We start from the raw sequence: 22,783 nt of genomic DNA on the forward strand, positions 1-22,783 counted from the left end.
TTGGGTTGTTTAGCTAGCAAAGGGTTACAGCTATCCATCCCGGCCGCCGAGGGCTCACCTTCGGTACCGTGTATTTCCTGGAGCTTCACGTTGTTTTGCTGTCGGTCGGATATGGTGTTGACAGAGATTTGAGGACGCGTTTTTCGCAGTGGATAAGTACTGCTACCTGGAGTAACGATGTTTCCGTCATCCGACCCGGACAAAACAAAGATATGGGATTATTTCCAGCAGCTGAAGGTAAGTGTTTACATCCTCCGAGCTAGTTTGTTGCTTGTAATGCACATGTGTGACGATTAGCCTAATCTGGGGATGCAGATAATTGTTGGATTTCAAGTCAGTAGCCGGATGATAACACAAGTAACGTTGTAACGAGGGATTTGGTTTGGTGGTAACTGTAATTTTATTACTTAATGTAATTCGTTACACAAGTTGTTACTCGGGAAAGTAATGTGATTAGGGACTGTTCCTTATTTATGAGGGGGGGGTAGGGGGGTAAAACGGGGGGTTGGGGGGGGGGCACCTGAGATAGTTTTTAAATTCAGCTTAGGGGATGCCGCATTCAACTTTAAATGGTTGTGTTTTGTATTTATTTAAATACCCTCAGAAACTCAAGTAGATTTGAATGCCATGCTTTTTTTTTTTTTTAATTCCCAAAATCTCACCATTTATCATAGCCAGAAACTGTGAAATATGGTTATTCATGGTGGAGGAAGTGTCTTGCACTTTCCCTCAGGGACGCTCAAATGCACAATCCAACACTATTCTGCTGTTCTGCAGATACAACAAATGACAAATGTACTTTTGAATTTTTTTTTATTTGTTTGTTTTATTATTTGATCCTTGCAGAGAGGCCATTATAAGTTTTGTTTTACTTTGCATAATGACAATAAAGTCTATGCTGATTTTGATTCATTGTCTTTACTGGTTTATATCAACAGGTCCCTGTGTTTTGTAGAGATGGACTTTTGTGGACATTTCGGTTCCTGGTGAAAACCTCTTGAACATCTGGATCGGAAAAAAAGGTGAGCACACATAAAGTTGTTAAAGGAAATTAGTGTGCACATATTAGCAGGTGCTGGGCAAAAAGGCCGTCTGCAACATGCCAAGAAACACTGACTTGTTATGTGAAAGTGCTGTTTTCAGTGATTTTACCGGTTTTAATCAGCTGGTCAGTTTGTTTTGGAGAGGAACAGACCTCTGTGGATAATTCTGTTCCCTCTAAAGACCTTCAAAAAATTTGTACATGGAAGGAATTCTAACCAGGAGAAGCTTCGGCTGGTTGTAGTCTGCAATCCTCCCAGCTACATCCCCCTAAATCTTACACACCGGACCATTAAGATTCAGTGTGCACTCTTAAACCTCATGTTGTAGTTTTAAGTCATTAGACAGACCAAAGCAGCATTCAAGCCCACCGGCTGTTCTCAGCCCTCCAATTACCTCAGTCTCACAAATCCTGTAGTATGCTCCTGTCCACAGAGCCTGAGATGTGACCCCTTGATGTAAACAGCTTGAAAATGGCTCCTGTTAATATCAGTCTGACAGCTGCCTCTTAAAAACCTCTCTTTGTGCACACAGTGTTATGTGTGTGTTATCTGGGAAAAAGCAGCTTTAACAGCCTCACAGGAACCATTTTGCCAAAGGTCAAGGATGTCTTGTTATGAACAAACAGGGCGCAAAGCTTGTATTCCTCTGCCCCGAGCATGGAGGTCTTTATCCCACTATTAACAACAATGCACGGGCTTGTGTGCAGCTAATACCTGTCATACACCAATGAACATCTCTGTCGAGCAGTGAGCTCATCTCTTACCATTTCATTTGGCTGAGTGTTTGAGGGTTGAGGGGTGCGCGTGTGTTCCTGTGCATTTTCTTTTATCTGGAGCTGTGTAGTCGTTACTCGTCAACCATTACAATGCAAATAGGATTTTATAGGGGGGAGAAAACTATTCAAATATTTGCTCAGCATTTGGTTGCCAAATGACTTCCTGGATCTGGGGAACAACTGTAAAAGCTGTTATCCAAATGACAAAGTTTTGTAAGGTAACAGTGAAACTGTATTATATGAAACTGAGTCGAATAATATTCACACTTAATAGATAGATAGATAGATAGACTTTATTGATCTCAAAACTGAGAAATTGGGGATCAATGCTCGGTATTTCTGAAATGTGTGCCAAGAGGTCTGAATGTACTATAACATTTGAGTTGTAAATGAAATAGCGTAAAGATACTGATTGACATACAGATAACGCAAAATGAATTAACTGTGTTTAAGGAATCTATTCTGAGGTTTTTCTATTTACTAATACTTGAAAATACCATTGACCCACATCGCCACCATAGATAACCATCAATGCTAAACTTAGCACCATGGAAACATGGTGAGTCTATAACATTCAGTCACAACACCAGCAGCAGTACTTATGAAGCACAGGTAGCCCACATACCAACCCACTCCCTGTGCTTGTTGCTATGTAAAGCCTGGCTTAACACTCATACTAAGAGACTTTAGCGAAAACACACACACACACACACACACACACACACACACACACACACACACACACACAGAGCCTATGTGGATCTGTGATCTTTCTGCCTCTTATCTAAAAAAATTAAAGGGATACTTTGCAATTTTCAACTAGCTTTGAATCAAAACAATGGGTAGTTTGTGTAAATGAACGGTTGTGAAATTTGCTCCATTTATCGGCACCCAGATCTCTCTGCTCATCACCCAACTCAAATTTTTGCTAGCTCTAGGGATGTTGCCTGAACTACAGACTATCCTTCTGTATTTTCATATTGTTGCTACCACGGACACAAAGAGTATAAAAGCAGATCGAAAGAGAAATCCACCCCACTCAAACTCAGATCCAATTGTAAAACTAGACAGTGCTTTTAAAGTATTAAGCAAAGATTCTGTTGCTGTATTTCTTGCCTATCCTCAAAAACATACTTTAATGCACTATTTATCTGTAATATGAGAATTCAGCAGGAAATGGGTGCCAATCCGTTTCCTGTATTGTAAAATTGGAAGCTAAAAAACGAATATGAAACAAGATTCTTTTACTACGCTGCCTATTTCTCATCCCAAATACATATTTTAACTTACTGTTTAACTGTAATTCAAGATCATTCGTTACAAGCCTGCTGATATGTTTCCTCCTATGTCAAAACCAACTTTCCAGGAAGTGTGATGGGTTTTGAAGTCTATTTTTGCATTGACCAGCAGTGGAATAACTGCTAGGCCTGTCATGTTATGCCATGGGGCTCAAAAAGATTTTTGCTTATAGACTTACATTGTGAAAGAGATGTCTGTAAATCAGTGGATCCATTTTTTTGAGTGCCACAGCTCCCTTGAAATGACTTTTTCCACTATCGTGATTTGATGTATTCAGTCTGATAATATTTAAAAAGTCTAGAAGAACTGCATGATTTAATCATTTCATTCCCATTCAAGATAGCGGAGCACTATACTGAAAATTAGCCGCCCTGCTGCACTCAGCTGTGCTCTGCTGCTGTGGGTCTCTAGTGCACTCCCTCCATGGGCTCCACAATGAGGAAGATCCGGGTAATTTCATACTGTGGAAATTGAGCATTTTTGGCTTCATGTGCCACTTAGTAAGTCTCACAGGGAGAAATAGAGGCTCACCTTCACACTGTATCCGGTTCTCTTTTTACACCCAGGGTCGAAACTGACAAATTCGCTTTACGTCACCCACCAACGGGAGTGTTTAATGGTCCACTGCAGTACAGTGCATTGTGATTGTTGTAGGTTTTCTACCTCTTTAAGGGAAAAAGCAAATCCCACAGCCCTTTTCTCTGTTTTGTCTGTGTAGCTCCAATTTCAAGCGTTTCTGTCTTTCTGCTGCATAGGCAGCCTATTTCTTTAAGCCATTTGGGAATATAAAAGTATGCAGGCTAGCGTTGGGTGTAACATAAAATAACAAATTCCTAAATGTTTGCATGTCAAGTAAATCTATTACTGTGTGCATATGTAGCCATTAGTGTAAATTACTATTATGCACTGCAGTACTTTGGATCCATCAACAAAACAATCTTTTAAAAAAACATATTTTGCATTCATTTCAGGTCATGTAGACTGTTACGCTCTAACGCTAATTTTGTTTTCTTGGAATAATTGCAATCATTACCGTCTCATAGCGATAAAAGCAGAAATATCCTGTTTTACAAAGATTACCAGGGTAAAATGTTACTCTCATTTTTTAAATTTGGTTTTGCACTCTGTGGATCTGTTGACGGTTTAATTTACAACGCAGTCAACAAGCCTGGAGGGCAGTGACAAACAACATCTTAATGATGTTTACATAGCAGTGTCTGAATGATGTATTCAATCCCACTGACTCATGACAAAATGGCATTTCAGCCTGATGTAGCACCAACTGTTAATGAATCATGCAATAATAGTGACGATTAATCTCACACATTATCATTTAGGCTTGAATATAAAGCTCAGGCGAGATGGATTTATGCGCTCAGTAAGCTCACAGTTTATATACGGGGCTTCTTACATTGTGTTCAAGATTTCTTGTTCTTCCAGTTCCTCACATGTGCACTTCTACATGTGTGAAAGATGCTTTAGAGATACTGAGTGTGTGAAACCCAATAGTCTGTGTGTGACTCATTGACAGGGAGACTACCACTGTGGCAGTAACTGTAGCTGCTATTCTACCTGGGGACAGGTACCCACAGGAACTCATTAGACTCATCAGTCATTATGTTGGTGGTAACCACAGGGCTGGGCGAGCTGCTAGGCAACATAATGACAAATCTATTGCCTACGTGTTGATGCACTGATAGATGATTCATGGCCATGGTTATGTTGCATGTTGGGGGTTTCCATAATGACTCCGGTCAGAGCAGCATCAGGTGATCCTGTAATTTAAGCTGTTTATTCTACATTAGCTGCTGTTTTATGGCTGCTTTTTTTTGACTTATGATTGTTGACATTGCAACAGCCTACACATTAGGCTGACAAGCCATTTAGTTTTTCTTTCATTCAGTCATCCTGACTTTATCTTGGTGTTTATCCTGTTTTATATGTTGTCCGGCTGCAGATTGGGGCTTCAGAGGAATTTTCATGAACTCATAGGTGTCTACTTGACAAAATTTAAGCCCAACATTTCAACACACCACTTTGTGCTTATATACTAGGTCTGCATTTCAGGATTATTTTCAATGTCAGTTTTTTTGTGAGTTATTTTCTTGATTCAATGATAACTCGCTTGGTCTACAAAATGTCAGTAATGGGTGAAAAATGTAGATCTCTGTTCCTCCAAGGTGAGATCCTCACATGTTTTGTTTTGTCATCAACCCGGGTATATTCAGTTAACTGTCATGGAGGAGTAAGACACTAGAAAAGAATTTGGACTTGTTTTCTCAAAACATTTCTTAAACTGATTAGTTGCTAATGAATTTGATAGTTGACAACTAATTGATTTATTGATTCCAGGCAGGGAGGCTACATCAGTAGGACCATGAGAATACCTTCAAAGGTACAGCCTGCTGCTGGATTACAGATAAACAAACAACATCTCAACTTTTCCTCTGATATTAATGTGTGAAAAGCTATGTGATCAAATCACAAAGTAATTTACAGAGTGCCACCAATATAACTTTCCTTTATACTGTAATGTGTCTTGGCGGTTGCTTGGAGCAGTTTTCCCCAAACAGTAGCATTAATATGCTGATTTAAAAGTTGTTATTCTGCCAAGTGGACTTCCAACAACCTGTGCAGCTATTGCATGCTTGTCGCAGTTTTTATGGTAATTTCCTGTTGCTACATTTTATGAATGAATCTAGTTGTCTTAATCACTGTAGGATGATTTCCCCATTCTTAATCATGCCTACTAAGTTCTAATTGCGTCAGTTGTTTTTCTGACTGAAGACACATCTGTTATTGAGCACGGCAGACGTCTAAATTGCTGAATAGATAAGTTGTTGGTAGTGAATCAGAGGTCTGAATCACCATCAACTAAGCTAACATCTGAGTCTTTCCATGACGCAAGACTGCAACTAAAAATGATCAGATCATCATTCAGATGTTTTTTCCCCATATTTCATCATCGATAAAATTTTAATTGCATGTTAATAGAAAGGCTTTGATTGTGAAAAGGTCAAACACAATTTTACAATTTTCAATGACAAGTTTCCTGAGTATATCTTCAGATTGTGGTGTTTCTTTGGAAGGCCGCCACATAGGGGGGGCATGGACTGAACAAAGAGTTGATGGAAGATGAGAGACCTAATTGAGGTACAAATGAGCAGCAAGAAGAGAGGAAGCAAGAAAGGAGAGTTGAGAGGAGAAGGGAGAGAAAAGGGAGAGAGATGAGACAAGCTTCTAAAAAACGATCAAACACAAGAAGTCTCAATAGGAACCAAATTAGCCTGAAATTATGAATAAATTCAAATGTTAAGTTTCAAGAACTATATTCCTTTAGAATGTCATGGAAAATTACTTTACAACTGTAATTAAAGTAAATTGTCTCGTCCTTTTGATAGTTCTGAAATGTTAGAATTTGCTGCTTTCACTTGTCTTACATCAGCTTTTCTCAACGAGGGGTCCAAGCACCCCCTGGGGTTCAAGTGGGAGTTCCAGAAAAATAGGGAATGGCTTATTTCCATTATTTAATTCATTACAGAAGTGAGCTCAATCTGAGTCAGATTCATAATGGAATACTGATCATAGGTTTTTGCTTACTCCAAAGTTACCTCCACAACTGTAGCTGACAAGTGTAGAATCCTGGTCTTTATCATATCTCATAACCAAAATATTTTCAGATGGAGGTGCCGAGGGCAGAATCTATCAAATGGAGATCCGTGATTTAATATGTGTGTATTTAGAGGTCCTTGGCACGATAAAGCTAAAGAACCACTAGATCAGATTGCTGTTGCATTGGGCATTTCTCACTTCTTTTCAGATGTTTTATTGAGTACAGACTGTAGACTGTAGCAGCATGCATCCAAGAGGAACCTACAAAAATCGTGGACGCAGTGCTGAAAAAAAATCTGGAGTTGGCTTTTAGTTTTACTTTCACTGGCAATTTGGTTTCAAACAGGAACCAACAATTGCTGCATAGTAGACCTTTAACCCTTTGAAACCCAAGTAGACTGGTTTGATTTCTTTCGAAATCACGGAAAGAAGCAATGAGCAACTTAACAAGACCATTACCCCTAAATTAGCAAAAAAAAAGTTAAACTTTAAGAAAATTACCTGAATTTAGCCAAAAAGAAAAATTAAAGAATATTGAAATTGAATATTGAATTAAATTCTTGATATTTTACCCCAGGTATTTCATCATTTTCTAACGATTTGTTCTCTCGTCACCTTTTTACAAATTTTTTGCAGTTTGGACATTTCAGTTGCTGGTTGCCATCTTTTTCATGTTTTTGAAAGAAGTCAAGCCAATTTTCTTATGATTTAAAGATTTAAATGCTTGTGAAAGGCGAGGCGAGAAAGGCAGAACATGAAAACTGATGGCTGTCCAAGTTTCAAAGAATGAACTCAATATGATAGTATTAAAATTTGTCCTTTTAATCTTCTGTTTATTAATCCTTTTACTACAACTGTAACACTCCGGTAACCGACCTCTAGTATTTCACAAGTTTAGCTCAACTTTACCTTTATTGTCCCCTAATGGAAAAGTGTCTCAGAACCAAACATATTATACTCAATATATAGAATATTACATATGGTTATGGTTACGAGCAGTAGACTGACTAATCTTTACTGCCCAAAGGACCATCTCTATCTCATCTCCTACTCTGGGCTAACCCTACTGCAGAGACGCTCTGCTATCAATAATTCAAACCGCAATGACCTGGCAGTGAAAGGTGAGACAGCGCAGATGATGAATTCTGGCTGACGTCATCCACTACGGCCCACTAGTCTTCCCGCTGTTACCGCATTCTCTTCACGAGCAGGATTACACAACAGCAATCAATAAGTAATAATATTGCAAGGCCGCATACAGTGCAGCACAATGTAATCCACTGATGCTTCTTTGGCAGTGAAAGAGAGCAGGCTGATGGAGAGGCGTAATGATATGCAGTGTGTATTGACTGAAAGCAGGCAAGATGCTATTCAGTACTGGCTGGGAGTCATTATGTGGGCGCTGCCTTGAAGGTGACCTGTCATGAGGATGAGGATGAAAGGGCCGGTTGCAGACACACACAAACACACACACACACACACACACACACACACACACATGATTTTGCATGCCTGCTGGACAAAGGAGGGTTAGGGTTGCACATATGTGTGTACATATATATGTGTGCAACCATACCTACCCCCTGATTAGGTGACAGACTATTTCCTTAGGACAAACTGCTGAGGAGCAGGAAGTAAGAATTATACGGACGGCACTGACACACTCTCTTAACAATGCCACCTGACCCTGAGACATGTGTTTCTGTCACTCCATAGCAACTGTTCAGGCCTGATTAAAACTGTCTTTCAAGCTTTTGGTCTCATACACACAAAGAAAAAGGGAGGAAAAATAGAGGGAGAAGAAAATTGATTTTTTTTATGGCTATTGGTGGTCTGCATGCTGAATTAAAGATCCACTGTGTAGGGTTTAGGGGGACGTATTTGCAGAAACAGAATATTAGTATTAGGGATGGATGATATGGCCCTAAAATGAGAGTATTATTGCGATAACAATTTTCAGAGAATGTACAATTGCAACAAAATAAGTGTTATAATTATGTATGTCATTGCAAATGTAACAGTTTGCCTTTAAATATTCAGTAAAAACTAAACAAAAATGATCTCTCATTTGCTCAGTTTGTAAACAACAGTAACTCAAAAAGGTTCAGATTCTGGATAAAAAGTCGCCAAATAAAAAAAAGTACCCTTAAAACTATAACTAGTAAATCATTATTTAAAGTCAAAATATTGTCAGTATCATGAGATGAATTTTTCTTATCATACTAAAAATTAGACCAGTATTATTGTGACCGATACTGTATGGCATTACCTAAAAAAAAGAATCGTTGTTGTTACCTTACAGTTAGTTCTTAATATCTACATGGGGAGTGGATCTTGGTGTACGAAGATTGCTATGTTGCATGGCCATGTTTCTACAGTAACCCAGAACAGACAAACCAAACACTGGCTCTTTTAGCGTTGGTCAGTGTAGCAGCCGCTCTGTGAGGAAGGAGACAAAACATGGCATTTTTAACACAAAAATACTATATTCAGTGTTTTGACCAGTTTAATTCACCGGGTCTGTTTGTTTTGTAGAGGAAGAGACCTCTGTGAAGAATTCGGCTCTCGATTAAAACCTCCTATATGTCTGGATTTTAAGTTATCAGGTAAAAAAGGGGAGCACACATTAGCAGGTGTTAGGCTAATGGCCAGTCTGCAAGGAGCTGAACACCATAGGAGAAACATAGATTTGTCACATGAAAATGCTTTTATTTCAACATTTTTTACAAGTTAAATTACTGCATGCCTTTCTTGAGAGTAGGAGACCTCTGCGGATAATTCAGCTCACAGTAAAAATAATATCTGGCCACCCATTGAGCTATCACAGAAAGTACGCAAGCTAACATTAGCAGGTGCTAGGAGAGCGGCCCCTACGATGTATATTAGAGAAACACTAATAAGTAACTGCTTCATTCAGTGTTATTACTAGTTTTAATTACCTGGTCCAAGGAGCGTAAGAGACTCATAACCGGGAGAAGTTATGGCTGGATGCCACTAAATCCCCCTAAATCTTACTGTTCCTTTAAATATCCATTGCTTTTATTTAGCGTCCAATAACCTGAGGCACATCCCATAACATTACTGTTATCTGATCTAATTCTAGCAAGCAAAGAGATCTTCATTGTTGAATGGCATCTCTTCAGCTCATTCTCCGCTTTGCATTTGGATACTGAATCCAATTCAAATCGAGTGGAGCCAGACGCTCCATCGAATCAGCCTGTGCAGCCTCAGACACTGGCCCACTTTCAGTCAATCGGGAGCACAGAAGTGGAGCTCCCACATACTCGGCAGACTCAATTATGCAACCAACTCTGCAAAACACTGTTTGGATGTGCTCTGGTGCTTCACACCTGAGAACAGCAGCCTGCAGAGGTGCAACTTTAGAAAAGCATAATCTGTTCCTCAGTAAGTCACACCTGTCTCATACCTACATGTATACAGTGAGTACGTAATAAGAACAGTGGCAGTTTTCTAGATAATAGATTTCACTTTAGGTAGTTTTAGTTCTTCACCAGCTGCATTTTCAGTGAGTACAAGTATGGAGGAATACGTCACCGAAAGGGCTCAAATATGATATCAGGTCTCTTCAATTTTGCTCTGTTTTCAGTTTCAGAAAGAAGCAGAAGCAGCACTCAGAAGCTTTCTATCAATGGCTGCTAGTCACCATAGCAACGCTTGTACTTTAATATTAACCCACTCCTCTTCTCACTGGATTAACAGACTATTTCCATTCTCTTGTCAACACAAGTTAGCCATGATTAAACCATATCTTTAGTGAATATCTGATTCTATTTGGTCCATAAGGGCGGTCGGCGGCAGTTGTTTATGAATAGCTAGGCATAGTTATGAATGACTGGCTGTTGCTATGGATATTTCACATCCGGTCACATCACTCTGTAGAGGAAAAATCAGGTCAGCCGCTCAGTGTTTTATTGAAAACCTCAAGAAATGACACATTAATTGTTATAATTTCAGTTTGTTTTCAGGATAATAGTTTTAGTTGTGGTAACTGGCAGGCTAATTTTTATGTTATTATGATATAAATTTGAATTACAGTTTTTAATGGAATACTCTGTTAGGCTAATAATCGATTTCTGACTCACTGTATTGTACCAGATTACTGATTTCTTTTCAAATAAGTGATGTAATCAGTGAGACTTACACAAAGCCTGTTGCAAACTGTTTTGCAATAATAACCAGCTCACTGTGAATTTTGTTTGAAGAACTTAAGAGCCAGATAATCGATGCCAATTGAATTATGGATGAAGTTCGAGCAATGCATGTGCATTGACATGTCTGTAAACAATGTAACTGAATAAATAAAAGATACACTGATGGAAAAACCATTGTCATGGGACAATGGGGACCGAATTCTAAAGAGGAGAGGGCTCAGAAAATATTGATTTATGTAGACAGACTCTGCATATGTGTGCAGAATTTGCAGCCAATGGGATTTTGGTATCAGAAGTATTCTGGTGTCTGTTTGCAGTCCATTTTTAGTCCTTGTAATATTGACCAATCATATTTGAACAGCAGGTAAATAGTCATTTTGGAGAGGTGGACTGCACTGGCTTTATGCTGTGCTCAAATGGAACTCATGAACTCATGTGTACTACAGCCCTCCAAAAATTTACACTTACAAGGTCATGAATGCCACAAGTTGGACTCTCCTTGTGATTAAGGTAAACACGACAAAATTTGAATGCATCATAAATGCAATCTGCTATCACATTGTCTGATGACAACTTAGATGTATATTACTATTATTGTTTTCATTTATCTGCATTTGTATGTAGATAGCTGAAATGACCTGCACATGGAAGAGAAAATTTGGCTGCACCGAATTAGCCCTAAATTTTGGCCCTTGCCCCCTAGAGGCTTTATTATTGTCAGACAATATGACAATCAGTGACAGGTTCTGAGATTGAGGAAATGTTGGCAAGAAGAAAGTCCGGCAGTGTGGGTTAGACTGACAATAAGGCAAGGTAATGACTGTTTTTGAAGCAGGTGTTATAGCTTGCCACAGCAGGAGAAGTCCACATTGAATTATTAGCATTAATTGATGAGTCCAGAGACATTCAAAGTCTTCAATATAGGTGTAACAGCTCTGTCATAGACGTTTGGGGTCTAGGAGAACAGAGAGGATCTAATATGCAAATAGACAAAATAATAAAATCGCTAAACTTGCGAACATGGAGGAATGGTCAGTTGCAGTAGCAAATGTAGAAGTGTCTTGTTTGTTTATGTTACAAGGTAATTTTGACACAACTCCATTCATTCAGAACTTTGTTGCAGGGTAAAAACAGCTTGAGTCTTAAGTTTATTCCATGTTGTAGAGCACACGCTGAAACAGTGGAAAAAACATAGACCATGCATAATGTTTATGTTGTATAAGTGGATAACTTACTCACTCAGATTCTCACCTTGTCAATAAATAAGGATAGAAACTATATTCTATTGATCCACAAGCTAAATTCAGTTCTGTATCTGAAAAATAGACTTTATGGATAGAGTTCAGAGGTTTTATGCAAAATACACACATTTTATGCCTAAATTATACCAAACTTGTATAAATATGCCAGCTAATACAGGGTGACAATATTAATTCTGACTACCATGTTTGAACCACAACAATAGTAACTACACTGGAATATTTGAAGAGATTTAATATAAACTGAAAAATTCACCTGTTAAATATTCATATTACCACAGTGAGCCCACAGTAAATCAAGCGGGTAACATTGTGTTTGAATTTTTATGAAGTGTTTGACCTCTATCACAAAGGGAAGTGGCTATAGCTTCCTCTTCACGCTGTCTTAGTCTGTCCCTCTTAAACTAATTGGATTAATGTTGAGGCTTTAATTAGAATGATCAGGTGGTCAAAACCAGCAGACGCTGTAGGAACAGGGCCTTGGCTAAACTCCCATAGGTTTACTTAAATATATTTATCAAGAATATATTTATAGCATGCTAATTATATTTAAAACCATCGTGATAGTTATCACTGTTTATCACCACAGGGAGCATTAAACAACAGATAAGAGGCCTGAAGCTGGTCTACATTTTGTTAATGAATCTACACAGAAGCTTTACTGTTTTCCAGAGAACTGGGAGCTCCTCAGACTTTAATGCGCAATGACTGAAGCCCTGAGGTCCATTCTTCACTTTAAAAAATATCAAACATCACCTCACTTCAAGACCAAATCAATACCAAATACTTGTCATTTTTCAATACAGTCAGCTGTTTTGCTTACAGAAATAAATCATGCCTTCCACCTGTCTGTTACCGATAATGAAATTGGTAATCAATGTATTGATTTCCTACAGCACAGCTGCGCACACTGTGCCTCTTTATTAATGAGGGGAAACCACAACACAGCGCACCGAGCAGGGCAGAGGGAAACCCCGCAACTTTCCATCCCTCACTGAAACTGACTTGTTGGCGCTGCAGAGCCCACACAATATAAACACTTGACAACACTTTAATATGGGATATAGGTTAGAGCGCGTGGAGGTGGTGACATCCTGTTTGTTTCATCGCACTTATCAAAAGTGAACAGCTGCGCGTCTCGAGACCCCTATTCTAATCACCGGAGTGACGTCATTGTGACTGAATAATAAGCTATAGTGGCAATATGGTACCTGACGGTGATAACACAGCCAGTGCGAGCATTACCCGTCTATGAATTAAACACTTAAACACTCTTTACAACCAAAAGCTTGACGCAAAGGCCAAAACAATAGAGCGTCACTTTCAATATACACCCAGATCATACACGCACAAATGTTAATTACTTACCGTAAAAGGCATTTCGCGTTATCTGGCCACCCATTGCTTTATTCCTGTAGAGTCCGGTTATCGCCTGTATGGATTATTCAGATGCTCCCGTTGCACAGTCCGGCGCTCGTGACATGATTGCACGTTCGCATCCAAAGGCAGCCTATCGCTTGTTTCCTCCGAATAGATGCAAACACTGGAAACAGAGACCCACACCTCCTTGTTGCGAGCGCAGGGACACATCCGTGAAGGCAACTCCCCCCCTCCCATTCACTGAGCGCTCTCTCCGCCTCGGGTCCCACTCACTCACACTGGCATTTACATAAAAGGTGGAGACTGGCTGAGCGCCTTTAACGCTGTCACTGCCGCGCTGAGCTGCATCCTATTTATGGAGCACGAGGTGGACCAAGAGGAATAAACAAAATATGAGGCTGTTTACACTGCAAAGATATATTTACCTGTATTAATTTTTTTTTTTTACAAGCAATTAAATGAATACATAAAATATTTTTTTATTATATACAGTGCATTGTTTAAAAAAATACAAGAGATACAAGCTAAGCCTAAGTATGGATCCAGAGACTAAGTGCTCACATTCCTCACTTTCAGCACTCACTCTTTCACCTTCCGTACTTCCTTATGTGCCTCAGGCCCCTGGCAGACAGACAGGGTGACCCCTCAGGAGTCAGGCCTCTGACTTGAGCTGTCACCACATATCCATGGTGACCTCATGGCCCTCAATCTCAGACACCACTGTGTTTACTTTGGGCCTGAGGCTTAGATAATGGCGCTGCGAAGGACAGGGTGAGGAAAATTAGATATATGAATTAATGGAATATGAGCAGAGGTATACTGGGGGACAGTTTTGAGATCTTTTTTCTAATCCTTTACTGGTGTTCATATTTTTGTTTTTCACCCAAGTATCTGAGAAGTGCTTTTCTATCTTTGAAACACTGTAGGGTTCCCGTGGCTCCTTAGAAAGTCTTTAAAGGCGTTGAATTCAATATTCTAAATAGAAGGCCTTCACTGAATGATATTAATCTTTCGAAACTCTTAAAAATGGTCAGACATGGGAAGTAGGATGTTATGAATCGTTTTTTTTTCTGACTGTGTATTGTAAAATCTTGAAATAATTAGTAACATCATTTTTTTTGTAAAAAAAAAAAAAAAAAGTAAAGTAAATAAATAAATAAATATATTTCAGTGGAGTCACACATGCAGATTGAGGAACACAATTGCCCAGAAATTAGCCAGAAATATCAGATATTTTCCACTTACATTGGTAAACTAAATACTTTTATTAAATAATTTTATTGTCTTCCATGTGTTTCACTCTAAAAAAGGTTATTTTTTCAACATTTGACGTAATTAATCTAACATTTCAGTGGACAAAAAAAAGTCATTTTATGTTACAGTAAACACTGGGGCAAAATAAAATTGTCTTTCAGATTTGGTTATTAGAAAAGAGGTATTAAACTTTATTCTGAGTGGCATTAAAAAAATCTTAAAGTCTTAAATCTACCATGCTTTAAGCAAGTTCCAACACGTCACACCCAGGTCAATAACATCCGAACTAGCATAATTACATAGCCTAAAACACAATTTTACATTAAAAAAACACGCAAAACATATTGATCAAAAAGATTTGTAAATGTAGGAACAAGAACAAAATATTTCCTAACACTAAAGTTATTTGAACTATATACATTACTTAGTTTTTAAGATATGCTCATTTTTAATGAACAGAGTGCAAAGGCATTTTGATAATTATCAATCATTCCTCTGGCACCACTATGCGTTTTTGCACTGCACATCACACACTGATGTGATAAAATGTGTTGACATGGAAGAGTAAGCCTTTGCATTCTCTTATAAAAAGAATTAATATTTTAGCTATTATTAGTTTGAATTTAGAGAGATATTTACTGGATTATGCACTGAACAATCTCCCACCACCATTACGGGTAAATACTGCCACCACTGTTAACTGTTGCCACATAGACTGGTTTGAGATGAACTGTGCCTTGCCTGTACAGTGGGCAAGAGGAGGCAGCTGCAGCTGGAGGTGGTGATAAAAAGCTTTGATCAAGATGGACAGTTTTCAGCATTTCCAGCAACTTTCACACTGTACAGGAAGCCACAGAAGCACCCACATCCTGTTAGATTGGATTCAGATTCAGTAAAATCTTATCAGATCTGTATATCACTTTATTTGCAGTCTCCAATTGTTGTAATTATGACTCACTAGCCTTCTAAAATACTATACAGGGAATCTTTTTTTCAGTTGTTCAGTCTCAATTTCACACAAATTCTCATGTAAATCAGAATCATATCAGTTTGCTGCTGGATATAAATCTGCCGAGCACACCTGTCCCCCTCAAACTACATAAATAAATCAAAAACATCAGCCTGTTAGTCAAACACACAACAGCTTTTAGTAAACATCAGTCAGACAGCCTACAGTCAGGGCTTCACATCTGTACAGATGTTATTTGAAGAATCCTCATATCCCACTTTATCTACTTACCACACGTCTTTGTGTTGTTTAATGGGTCCACTTAAAATAATGAAAACAATCCAGTGTTCATATACAATGGGCTATGTATAGTTTATGATGAATGTATTTAACCATCAGCTGCAACATGTGTTCTGTTAACATAATAAAGCTTCAGATCATACAAATAAAATCAAATTACCTGTAATCCAACAAAAATGAAACGTTTATATAAAACATCATATTGCTGAGTCAACATCTAAACCAGTCAGCTGTTCTATCAGCGGACAGCCAGGTATTTCCCATCATGCCCTGGGTCTTGCAGTCAGTGGAGAGCAACTGTGGTGCCTTGCTCAAAAAACTGTGGTTGCCTTGATCTCACGAGATTATCATCATCCACTTTTGCATGACTTTAGAGGAAGTCGAGATGAGGTTGGACGCAAATGTAACCGGCATGCATTACGCAGCGATCACCGGCGATCGATTTTGCACAGGACTGGCTCAGCTCGAATGAGCCTAATGTAATGTAATTTTGTGATGACATCAGAAGCCTCAGCTTTCTGGTGCAGGAAGAATGAGAGCACTTGATTCAAACAGGATCATGCAAACAACGACTTCCGCCTTTCGTTTTTAATCCTTGACCTCATGACATTTTCCATCAAACTCAAGGAGAAGTGTTTAGGAAGCAAACATACTAAATAATTTTTTTGACTATTGGACAGCAGCACTATTCTTACTTTCCCCATCAGCCCTGCAGTCACCTAACCTCCGGCTCTCTCACCTCTTCACCTGTTCTCACCTCTCATCAGTCACTCACTACAAATACCAGCCCGCTTCCTTTGTTCTTTTGCCATTTCATCCTCGTTGCAGTGTACATTGTACTCTGGATTTCAAACAACCTGAACCTGACTCTTACTCTGCTCCTGTCTGTCAACCAGTACCTGTGACCTGCCCGCCCACCAGCTCCTGCCTGTAAGCATTTTTATACAACAAGTCACTGAGCTGCACCAGTCTGTCAGTTTCATCTGTTTGTGTTCTTCGTCTGCTACCTGCTCTCCCGTCTATAACAGTCTGTTCTGTAGCCTTATAAACAACAGATGAATTGTTGCTCTACCACACCTACCACTAAAATATTGTAGAAGTTGAGCATTCAGATAGCAGCAGATGTACTTAAATGAACTTATTTTTGCTGGTACTATAAGCACCAAGCCAATTTGCTCAGGTTTTAACTGATTAATCTTGAGAATTTATCTTAATTTTCATCCAGTTTTTTGACGAGGTCAATCTAAATATTTCCTCTTTATCCTCAGACTTGAGGGTCAGGCTGGAAACAGCTTTTAGAATAAAGTAATGGAGGCTATGTCTTGTATGCAATGTGGGAAATCCCCAGTATCTTGTCTGGTTTCGTTTCGAGTTTTATAAAAAGTTCTCCACTTTTCACCCCCCATACTGATTTCTATGTATGTCCTCTCTGATTCCCTTCAGGACGGGGCTCTTCCAAGCATGCATCACCCTTTTGGTTACAAAAGATAAGGCCTCTAAGAAATGTTTGTTCCTGCAGGCCATATAAATTTAGCTAAAGCCTTGGCCCATAGACCGGAGGATGCTTGACCTGATATCTTATCCCCTGACCGAACTGGTTGATTAAAAACTGCCACTCGTTCTTTTTTATATTGCCTATTGAACATACGCTATTCTGCTAAGCGGGAAAACCCAGAATGCATGCAGAGAAGACATTTGATAGGATAGTGTGGAATTATTTATTCTCAGTACGTGACAAATTTGGTTTTGGACTGGTGTTTGTTTAATGGATTAAACTTGATATGCATTCAGCTACTGTTCTAAAAAATAGTCAATAACCTTTACCCTTTGAGGGTACTTAAGCCAAGTTTCCATGTTGCTCTCTATGTTCCTTCCGGAGGAATTGTAACTCTTTACTGTAGAACTGTTGATTTTGCCTCTTTTTTTAGCACATTGTGCAATTTGACTTAAAATACCATTGTGAATGATTTAGTGGCATCTAGTGGTGAGGTTGCAGATTGCGATCAACTGAAACTTCAAGCATATAAGAGACCACAGTGGTGGCTGAGAGTGGCCCTATCTGCAGCCGCTGTTTGGTTTGTCCATTTTGGTAGAAAAAAAATAGCAGTGTGCACAGCTCCGAAATATATTTGACAGTGTCAAAAAGGTGTACAGTAGAGGTGAAAATCAAAAAAGAGAAATACCACCGGCACTCATAAGACTTCGCCTAGTTATTTGGGGCAATAATGGACATGGACGAGTTTGAAACTCAGTGTCGCAACATGCTAAAGACAGCTTGTTGGCTGAAATGCGTTTTTTTTTGCATTTTCTCTTTTTTTTTGTCCGTTCTGGGCCACTGTAGAACAACATGGCAAACTCTGTGCAATAGACATTCTTTGCAATGTAGATATAAACAGCTCGTCCTAAGGTCACATAACAAGACAATCCTTGTTTTCAGGTGATTATAAACTAATGGAAACATAGTTTTGAATATACCATTTCTGCCAATAGATGCCCCTAAATCGTACACACAGAAACTTAAAGTGAAAGTAAGCTGCCCCACCCACACATTCCTTGGAGCTTAAGGACATATTTCATGTTTAAAAGTGGAAAAAGGTTAGGCATACAGTGCAAAGATGAGCAGAAAGGTTTCATAAGGTTTCATAAGGTTTTGGATCCATTTCGAACCCTTTTTGCTTGACTCTCCACAGTGTGTCAGTGTTTTCATACATATTCACTCCAGGCAACTCGGTCTCCTAGAAATTATGTTTAAATATTACTTAACTGCTTTTTTAATTATGTTGTTGTCGCAATATAATTCGTCCCTGGATCACGTTCACAAATGTTCATTTTAGTTAACAAAACCCTACATATGTGTTCGCAAGGAGGCTGTTTGGGAGGATGGTGGGCATACGAAGTGCAGAACCTCAGGTTCATATCCAGACTCCATCCAGACATTTTAAGTTTAACCAACAAAAGCGCCTTTGTTAAGGTTAGGAAAATATCATGGTTTTGGTTAAATGTAAGAGAACCGCAAAAAAATGATGCACTTTTAAAGATTGCACAATTTTAATGTATGCGGATGATTCTGTGATCGTTAGTCTGCCTCGGGTGAATGAGAACCGCCGCGGCCCTATTGTTGATCACTTTAAGTGGTGCAACGAGTCATTCTTTCAGTTAAACACATCAAAAACCACAGATATGGTCAGGGATTTGAGAAGACATGCCCACACACATGAGGACACAATTACTAAAGGTTAAACTGTTGAATGTGTGCGATCTTATAAATTCCTCGGGACTATAATTGATTCCAAACTGAACAGTGAAGCTGTGTGCAAAAAGGGGCACCAGCATTTGTATTGCATGAGGAAAATGTCTTATTTCCACATTGACAAAACCATGCTAACACAGTTTTATTGTGCTTTTGCTGGGTCCGTTTTATGCTTTTATTAGTGTCATGGTCTGGTAAGCCGTCTTTGAAGGACAGGAACAGACAGAGTCAGATTGTGAAATGGTCCAGTCGGCTGATTGGTGAGTCCCAGCTGAGCCCAGAGTCCCTGAACACCAGACAGCTACAGAGGATGACCAGCTCTGTTTCTAATGATGACTCGCATCCTTTGCAGAGGGAATTTTAGCTTCTACCCTCAGGTCAAAGGTTTATAGTCCCGGGGTGTAAACACAACACTACTGCAATAGTTTTGTTCCAGCTGCAATCGTTCATTTGATCAAGTCTTAGCAACATCTGCAGATTTTTATTTTATTTATTCAGTGTCATATTTAGATTTTGACCTTATCTAAATTTTTTATTGCTAGTAGAACATCTGAGCACTTTATGTCATGGTTCCTTGTGTTTTGTCTTTCGTCAGTGACTGGTAATTTTGAATTGTGTCAGGATCGATGCCTCCTCTTACAAATATAGTAACCTGAGGCTGAACCTGCTATGGTCACTATGAGTGGATCATGCACTGCAAGATTGCCTGTTTTGGCGAAAAAATGGCTTAAACATGTTGTCAGTGAAAACTTTGCTGATAAATTCAGCGTCAACAATTGTGTGACTTGCAACGTACATTAATTATTAGCATTTCTTCAGTATTTTTTCTAGAAAACATAACTTGCTTGGCATTACATTTCCCAAAAGTTCTTCATAAACAGACAGGGTTGATCCACAATGTTACAGAATCTCTTCACTGTGATGATGTTTTGTTGCCCCATGATCATCAGAAGTCATTTAGGGATATAATGAAATGTTTCAGGCACCATCTTTGTGTGAACAGAACAGAGAAGCCTAATGAGTGTAAAACATCTAGCTGCATAACACTGTAGCCTACATTCTTGTTTATGTTTAAAGCATCACCCAGTAAATCCTGCAGGTAATAATATTTACATGTCAGCATTTCCCCATCACTTTTAACGATTACGACTGTGTAACCATAACAAATAGTCCTGCCTGCCTGGGATGTTGATCAAAATGAAATCAGGACCACAACCTCAAGGTTTGGTTTGCTAAATGAGACGCTGTAGACACACACATGGTGTGCACATTTGAGGTGAAGACAGTTGGTGGAAAGCACTCATAGCACAATGAGAGGCTAACCACATTTGGTTTCATGTATCACCTCTGCAGACAATTGTAGCCTGGCTGACTTAAGCCAATGTGGGAATTCTTTGAAGACATCACTAAACTGAAGTTAAATTCCCCAATGCATTCATAAAAATTTATATGTTAGATCAAGGTAAAACTATTGTGTCACAATTTTAAAGCAGTTACATTTAATATTGATAAATTAGGGAATAAATTTTTTAATAGCAAGTTAAGAGATAGTGTTCTGGTCTAACTTGACCTTTTATCCTGACAAAAAGCTGCGATAAACACATCGGCAAGTTGGTTCAGTCTTAAAAAGTCTCCCCAGGGATGACATCATTGCACTAAGGTATAACAGCTTTTTGGCACGCAAGGGACACGGCTGTAAGAGTGGTGACTGGACGCCAGCCAGACAAGTTTCAGGAAGAAACATCAGACCCCGGTTTTACCGTAGCTATGTCATGTAACCTTGCAGATACGCAGTAGAGGAAAGGCCTGAAGTAAAGTGCACTTCCTCAGCTGGCTTGACGTGGGTGCTGTACATGAATGCATTGCTAGAACATCCTTCCTTTTCACAGTACCATTTGCTTCCTGTTTTAATAATGAAGCCACTCTGTCGGCCTGATCCTTTAAACATGAAAGCCTCCTTTGGCCCGCAGTCCTCTCTGCAACATGTTTGAGGTGCATCATAGAGCGTCTGTACATAAAATTGCATTACATAACTAACTCAGATAATGCGGCGAGCTCATGGTTCGCTGCAGGTCAACTAGTATCAGAGGGTACTACGCATCCAACAGATGCTTTTCTGCTTTGTTTAAGTTTCGAGTGTTTTTTCTTAACATTAGATATTTCAGCTTTCTGGCAATGCGTTTTAGAGTTTGTTGAACAAAGGTTGCAGATGTTTGGATGGATACAGTATAATAATGTTGATTTGTGACGTAGGCTTTTATGACATGAGCAGTTTTCTCAGGTTTTTGATGGCAAAACTGAAGTTGCCTTGATGTTGTTGTCCAGGTTGAATGGAAGCCAATACAGATGTACCGAGCAGATCGGAAGGGTCAGTTTCGGGCCTGATTAGCGCCTTTTATAATTGATCGGAACGCACATCCTCATGTCAAGGGGAAGCGTCTCAGAAGCACAGCGTCTAGTTCGTCAGCTTTTCTTATGGAGTTTAGAGTTGTGTAATACGTGTTTGCAGCTCATTCTAGTAGTCATGTAGTTACAGGAGCTTTGTGGCTGTCCATGAAAATAACGTTTCACTCATTCTAAATGTCAATATCGCTGATCTCACAGCAGCACTGATATTTGCGTTGAGTTTGTCTGACAGCGTCTTGACTGAAAGAACAAAAGATTTTAAAACAATGTCAATACAATGTGCTTCTCCTTATGAGACATTTCTGTTTTGTTGTTTGTTTGTTGTTGATATTATCTGTCTTCATTTTGTTGCTGACCTCTCTGTTTGTATCTCACTCTTATCACACAGTGCAAAGAATAAGTAGGAAGATATTATGAATAAACATTGAGCACTACTGGAGTCAAATTCCTCATCAATTAAGTTGACTCTTTATTAGATATCAGCTTCTTTTATTGGGACTAACCACTGCTCCGAAGGCCTAAAATTCTGAAGCCAAGTCGACATTATTTTGGAGCGGATGGGACACATTAAATCTTTATTTTTCTCAACAACACTGTGGTGAATGTGTGGTTAGGTTCAGGTATACAAAGCACTTGGTTGTGGTTGGAAGAAGCTCATGTTTTATTTTAAACACCCACGTTTGGTGGCACGAAAGTCACTGGAAAAGTAGGGATGACTCTGAAAAACATCCACGTAAATTGGCTAAAACGCAGCTGGAAATTTTAATGTAACTCCAGAGAGTGTGTATTTTTGGAAAAACAGGATTTTGGAGCAAACTGGCTGGCACACACAGGCTCTGATATCAATGGGACATTTATCAGAATAATGGGGCTTATTACAGTCCAAGCAAGTTAAGTAAAGACAAATAAAAGCAACCAAGGCCATCATATGACACCATATACATGTGTTATTATCTTCTTAGTTTCAAGTACAACCAGCTGATGGCATGCTGCTCAGCTTCACTCTTTGACTTGAATCACTGATTCTTTGAATAATGCAAATCCACATCTAAATGTGAATAGTTAGTGGTATGTGGTGTCCTC

The 22,783-nt window shown here is 39.1% G+C and overlaps 1 protein-coding gene across 1 annotated transcript in view; it reads right to left on the bottom strand.

The window, feature by feature from the left end:
• Nucleotides 1-13,751, bottom strand: part of neurl1aa (neuralized E3 ubiquitin protein ligase 1Aa) — a 48,344-nt gene extending 34,593 nt beyond the window's left edge. The window contains exon 1 of the mRNA XM_042485878.1: nucleotides 13,530-13,751. Within this exon, the coding sequence (XP_042341812.1) occupies nucleotides 13,530-13,563 (34 nt within the window). The 5' untranslated portion in view covers nucleotides 13,564-13,751. The remainder of the gene's footprint in view (nucleotides 1-13,529) is intronic.
• Nucleotides 13,752-22,783: the final 9,032 nt, after the last annotated feature.

The sequence above is a fragment of the Plectropomus leopardus genome, chromosome 4 (genome assembly GCF_008729295.1).
Source record: "Plectropomus leopardus isolate mb chromosome 4, YSFRI_Pleo_2.0, whole genome shotgun sequence".
Classification (NCBI taxonomy): Eukaryota; Metazoa; Chordata; class Actinopteri; order Perciformes; family Serranidae; genus Plectropomus; species Plectropomus leopardus.